Source organism: Hyaena hyaena, unplaced genomic scaffold (genome assembly GCF_003009895.1).
Source record: "Hyaena hyaena isolate Hyena2069 unplaced genomic scaffold, ASM300989v1 scaffold_552, whole genome shotgun sequence".
Lineage (NCBI taxonomy): Eukaryota > Metazoa > Chordata > Mammalia > Carnivora > Hyaenidae > Hyaena > Hyaena hyaena.
The window spans coordinates 423,497-429,827 of NW_024081185.1; the positions used below are offsets into that span (position 1 = coordinate 423,497).

General features: G+C 64.3%; 1 protein-coding gene across 1 annotated transcript in view; it reads right to left on the reverse strand.

Annotated features, from left to right (window-relative positions):
* The window catches only part of TPO (thyroid peroxidase), a 39,575-nt gene that overhangs the window by 12,211 nt on the left and 21,033 nt on the right, over positions 1 to 6,331 (reverse strand). The window contains exons 7-11 of the mRNA XM_039256005.1: positions 5,529 to 6,047; positions 3,118 to 3,376; positions 2,408 to 2,578; positions 1,099 to 1,336; positions 513 to 721 (exon numbers count right to left, since the gene is read on the reverse strand). Coding sequence (XP_039111936.1) covers positions 513 to 721; positions 1,099 to 1,336; positions 2,408 to 2,578; positions 3,118 to 3,376; positions 5,529 to 6,047 — 1,396 coding nt within the window. The remainder of the gene's footprint in view (positions 1 to 512; positions 722 to 1,098; positions 1,337 to 2,407; positions 2,579 to 3,117; positions 3,377 to 5,528; positions 6,048 to 6,331) is intronic.

A 6,331-nucleotide genomic window follows, 5' to 3' on the forward strand; every position in this document is an offset into this window, starting at 1 on the left:
CCTCCCTTGCCTCCACCTGCTCACCTCCTCACCTCCCTCACCTCCTCCCCACCTCCTCACCTCCCCCCTTCCCCCACCTCCTCACCTTCCTCACCTCCTCCTCACCTCTTCACCTCCCCCCTTCCCCCACCTCCTCACCTCCCTCACTTCCCTCACTCCTCCTCACCTCTTCACCTCCCCCTTCATCCACCTCCCCCCTTCCCGCACCTCCTCACCTTACCTCCCCCCTTCCCCCACCTCCTCACCTCCCTCACACCCTCAGTCCTCACCACCACCTCCCGCCTTCCAGCCAGAGCCCCTTCTGCCACAGCCCAGTGGGCCACGCAGCTTCTTGGCACTGGGCGCATCTCTGCGTACAGCACCACTGAGGCCCTGTGCCCCGAGCCCCACACACTCGTCCTCCGCCTGCCAGCCCCGACGTGAGGGACATGCAGCTTGGACGTGGGGTGCCCCCCCCGCTCTTGAAAATAATCCACGTACTATCACAGCATTTAAAAAGGGCTTCAGATCACCTTGAGGGAGCACCTCCCTCCACGCCTCCAGGTTGAGGCCTGGAATGTTCTTGCAGGACTCAAAGTCCCTCGGGAACCTTCCGGCCCGGAAGGCGTCGGGGGGCACGCTCTGGAGGCCCGTGTTGTCACAGATGACCCGCGACAGGGAGTGTGTGGCCAGCTGGTGCCGTTGGGCCTCCGTGAACACCCCGCTGCTCTCCCACCAGAACCTGCGTGAGAGAAGGGGGCAGCGCGTGGCTGCGGAGAGCCCGGACCCGGCCGCCTGTCCTCCGCCAGCTCGGCGCTCCCAGACTCCTCACGCCCAACACGCTGGGCCGGGAACCAGGACCCTCGTGCTCGCGGGGCCGGGCCTCATGCCGGGGTCGGCGCCCACCTGCCCCACTGGGCAGACCCCTGAGAACACCCCCCAGTGGGCTTCTGGGCGCCAGAGTCAGGCACCTGCTCACCGCTGAGGCCGGGCGGGTGGGGCGCCCACAGCACCGCAGGGGTTGAGGCGCTCCCAGGCCCCATGTGCTGGCCTGCGTGCGCCCCGTCTGGGATAACCCGGGCTGGCGCCCCGCACCAGGGCCCAGTCCTGCGCACCCACCGGTCTCCGTCCCTTAGGGCCTTCATCTGCCTCCCGATGAGGCAGGCGAACAGCGGCCCCGTGCGCGCCTGCGGGAGGAAGGGCTCCACTAAGCCGCCCAGCCAGACGTCGATGTTGTCGGGGTGGCCGTACAGGTCCATCATCCGGGCCGCCACGCTGGCGTTGGCAGTGGCCGCGAGCAGGTGGGCGCGGGTCTCCAGGGCGGGCAGGCCGCAGAACCGCCTCCACGCGTTGTATCCTGCGGGGAGCACGGGCTGCAGCGCCTACCCCGCCTGCCTCACCACTGCCTCCGCCCACCGCTCCCTGTTCATGACGCCTGGCTAGAGAGAACCCACTTCACTACCCCTGCCCTGTAGGGTGAATGTGCTAGAATATTCCGGCATCGACGGCAGGGTCTTCCTGAAGGGCTTGTTCATAAACTTGGTGGGAAGCGCAGTAATGCTGGATCCCAGACACCATGTTTTACTGTGATCATGACTCAGCCCCCTGGGGCTTTGTGGGGGGCTCTGAGCAGGCAGGGCTGGCTCCCCGACACACGTGGCAGAGGGCACATGTGAGGCGTGGCCCCGACCTGGAGGGGCTTCCCAGGCACCAGGGAAGGTGTGTCTGCAACACAGACTGGGTGGCAGGTGGCTACCACAGGTGACCAGACAGCCTGACTACGGATGCCCCAGAGGAAAGGCCACGGTGGGCATCGGGGAGGGTCTCAGGGCCGGACGGTGAGGGTCAGGACAGGTCAGGATGATGGGGCTGGACTGGGCACGGCAGGTGGGGGTGGGGAGCTGGGGGCCTCCCCAGAAGAGGGTCCCCACCCACACAGTGGCCAGGGGATCGGACTGCTGGGGAGCGACAGCCCAGAGGCAGCAGAAGGCTGTGCTGACCTGGGAGGTGACAGGGAGGGGCCGTGACAGGGAGGGGCGGTGAAGCCATGACAGCCGGCCTCTGACCCCCTAGAGCTGCTCTTGCGGGCTGCCAGGTGTCAGGCCTGAATGCCTCCCTCTTTCTAACACCCTCGGCTGCCCCCCTGGAAACCCCTGGTGCCCTGAGGGCCTGTCCTCTGAGCAAGCTGACTGCGCTCCCAGTGGATGTAACAGGGCACCTGAAAGGCCCAATTTGTAGAAATTGGACAAAGGATGGAGACACATTTGCTTCTGAGAGAACAGGGGCAGGAAGGAGGTGGGTGAGTCCAGGGAGAAGCCCAGGGAGGTGAGTCTAGGGAGGTGAGTCCAGGGAGGTGAGTCCAGGAAGGTGAGTCCAGGGGGAGGAGCCCGGGGGAGGAGCCCGGGGAGGAGCCTAGGAGCAGGCGGACCTGGCAGGCCGTGGTCCCGGCCCCGCTGCAGGTTGATGGACGCCAGGTCCAGTGTGCTCGAGCTCCCCAGCACGAACAGCCTCTCCGTCAGCTCCTCGTTCATCAGCTGGCCCTGCACCTGCAGCTTGGCTCGCCTCGAGAGAAGCCCCCTCACTAGGGGGTCCAGTCCGCCTGGAAAATACCCCGCAAGGGCAGAGATTTTCTCATGAGTCCTGGGAAAACCACAGTGTCTTAGATGGTCAACTCTACTGGTTCTTAATGGATTACTCCTTCAAGTTGATGAGCTCACTTCAGGTGATTCCGACGACTTGCCGTGTGGGTGGGTCAGCCCCTGGCCGGGGGGCTGACTGGTGACTGTAGGGGACAGGCCTGGGGACCCAGAGAAGGAGACAGCAGTCCTGACTTTTCTGCTGTGTACCAGTGACGACGGGGTTACTGGTAATGAACGTGAGCTAAGGAGGCTTCTATACGAGCTCTGAAACACGGGACGGAGAGGTGGCTGCGCCTGGTGGCCACCTGTGGACTCGGAAGAGCTTCAGATCCCGGGGGAGGTTTTCTAATGAAAAGTTTACCCTTTAAAAGAGCTTTGAAGGTGTCGATTTTCCCCGTAAACACTGATAACCACGTAGCATTCGGGCAAACGTGCTGGGGGCTGCCCTCGCCACGGTCTGTGGGTGCTCTGCCGGGAAGCCCGCAGGAGGGAGCCGCACCTTCCCTGAGGAGCCTCCAGGGGCTGAAGAAGGCGTCCTGCAGCCGCAGCGGGGGGAGGGCGGGGTGCTCCTCGAAGCGGGCGTCCAGTCGCCGCACCAGCGGGTGCACCGTGGTGTGGCCGAAGCGGAAGGCGGCCGTGGAAAACACGTTGGACACGGTGGGGTCCACAGTGGGGTCATAGCCCTCGTAGGGGCCCACATGCTGCTGGAAGGCCTCGGGGCCCAGGACTTTGGGGATGTAGTCTCGCATGGTGATGATCTACGGAGGAAGGAAAACAGGAGCGCTTCTGAGAAGGGGTGACTCCCGCAGGCCCAGGGGCCATGCGTGGGACACATCCAGACACGGGGAAGGTCTTGCTCCCGCACGTGCCCGGGGCTGGAGGTGTTCCAGGAGGGACATGCCATCCAGGTAAGGGGACAGGTGGACAGGTGAACGGATGCAAGTAGTGTCCTCACAGCTCTGGCAGTTATGGGGCTGGGCAGCATGTCAGCGACACCCCCAGACGCCCCTCAGGGGAGGCCACACAACACGTGGGCACACACCATGTGGACACCGGGGCTGCCGCACCACGCCCCGCTTCATCCGTGGGCACCCCAGCAACGCCTGAGCTCAGGGCACAAGTCAGAAATCCAGGGGCTTCACGGACCTGAGACCAGAGCCGGGAGTTCGAATCCCACCTCCTCCTTCTTAGCTGTGCGACTCTGGGAGGGTGGGGGCCTCTCTGAACCGGTTTCTCTATCTGGGAAACGTGTGTCACGGAGTTTCCGTGAGAGCAGGAAACAGCCCTGTTTTCTGTAGTGGGTCTGCTGTGTGGGGTCCACGTGGCGGATACATTTATTACGGAGTGGGTCAGCGGGTGCTGGCGGACTCCCTACCCAGGAGCCGGAAGGAAATGGCGCACAAGTGGAAGGCTACTTGTGATCTGAATGGCTCTCGTAGGTTAAAGTTCAGGCTGAGAAAAGACCCTGTTACTCTTTTTCCCCCTGAATTGTGTCCGTCAGTTTGTTAGTTCCTTGTAACGGAAACACGAAGGCATGGGGCCGGCGGGGTCTCTGGAGCCGAGGCCCCTGCGTGGGTTTTGTAAATGAGGCCTTGTCCTGTTTTGGTCCCAACATGGAAGACACATCTCGCTGTCTAAAGGGGCGCCTGGGGGGGCTCAGTCGGTTGAGCGTCCAGCTTCGGCTCAGGTCATGATCTCACAGCTCAAAGGCTCGTGGGTTCGAGCCCTGTGTCCGGCTCTGTGCTGAGAGCTCAGAGCCTGGAGCCTGTTTCAGATTCTGTCTCAGTCTCTCTCTGACCCTCCCCTGCTCACGCTGTCTGTTTCTGTCTCTCTGTCTCCCTCAGAAATAAATAAAACATTTAAAAAAAATAAAGACACAGGACAGACATGGTGTGTGACCCTCCACAGGTGCCTTTCCCGATCAGGGGACTGAGCGGAGAGGCAGGTGCAGCCCCCTGATTGCACCAGGTCCTAGCTCCTCACCCGCAGTGAGGCCTCAAAGTGAAGTCTCCAAAAGCATGCACCCCTGCCCGCCCCCACGGGGCTGACTGCCCCATGCTGAGGGTCTCCCAGGACACAGCCCCCACCCCCTCAAGGGTTTTCCAGGCAACCTGTCATTATTTTAAGGTTTCCAAGGCATTTGCAAAAACACTGAAGAGAAGCTATTGACTCAAAAAAACACAGGGAAATTTAAAAGTGCAATGTGAGTCTGAGAAATGGTGCAACGTCCTGGGCAGACGCAGGGCAGGCTCCAGGGGGCGGGTGGGGCTCCGCTTCATTCTCACCCTGGGGACCCCGGACCCTTGCTCACGCGGGACAGCAGGGAAACAGACTGTCCTGGGGAGCTTGCGTTCGGGGAAGGGACACAGACACGACACAGAAAACACGAGGGTGACAGGTGGACAGCAGGGCACGTGCCATGGCCGATGCGGGGGCTGGGGCGCTACGGACGGGACCCTCTCTGAGGACGGCTGCCTGCCCCTCAGTCAGAGGCCACTTGGTTCAAGGTCAGAGAGTGCCTGAAAGCTGTCTGAGTTCTACATGAGACTGTGACAGGTTCCCGGGTCACATTACATTGCTGTCCTCCAAATCTGCCTAAATCCCCTTCACAGGCCCTACCTGCTAATCACGTCTTTTATGTCACAGACTCTGCGTGTTCACCTCTGCGGGGCTCCCTCCACCGCCTGGTGTCCCCTGTAAGCTTGGGCATCAGGTTCCCACGACCTGCTCCACCCTCCAGCGCCACACCCTGCAGCTCCGGGCTAGCAAGGGGCGCTCCCCACCCGCCCCTTGCACCACGGGGGTCCCGCGCTCCACTGCTCCCCCCCTCGCTCTCCCACCCTCCTTCGCACCCCCCGCTGGCTCCGCGCGCTCGCACTGGCACGCAGGCGCCCCAGTGGCGTCTCCTACCTGGTGCAGGGCGCCCACCACCTTGCGCGCCTCCTGGTAGGCGGTGTCGGCGCTCCAGTGCGCATTGAGGGCTTTGAGCGCTTTGGCCAGGCGGTTGTGCTCCCGCAGCCACAGCGTGTGGACTGCCGTCAGGGCGGGCACCTCGCTGGCGCGGCCGTCCCCGGCCAGGAAGCAGGGCGCCTGGGCCGTCCCGCGGGTGCCAGGCTCGGGCGCGCAGCCCGTGGGCCCCGGCGGCCGCGCGAAGGGCAGGTAGGCGCGGCCGGCGTCCCGGTGGCGCGTGTTGACCCGGAGCAGCCCCTCCGCACTGGTCCAGTTGCGCAGCCGCTGCTCCGCGGCCGGGGAGCTGCCGTACACCGTGGACGCGTCCAGGAAAGAGGTCAGCCCGTTCATCTGCTGTCGCGGGTGCGCCGCCGTCAGGTTGCCGAACAAGGTGCCTTGGATCCCGGTGCCACAGGCGGCAGAGGAGCGGTAAAATGGCAAACAGGACCTGCCTGTGGTCTCGGAGCCGTTGGTGGGCAGCTGCCGGGGAAACGGGGACCGGGTCACTCGGCCTCTGTAGACACCCTGCAAGCTCTAAGAGGGCCTGGACCCAAGGGCACGGGCGCCGCTGTCGGCTCCGCCCACTCCGGTCTCCTGCCCCGCCCACGCCTGCCTCCCGCCCCGCCCACACCTGCCTCCCGCCCCGCCCACTCCTGCCACCCGCCCCGCCCACACCTGCTTCCCGCCCCGCCCACTCCGGTCTCCCGCCCCGCCCACTCCTGCCTCCCGCCCCGCCCACTCCGGTCTCCCGCCCCGCCCACTCC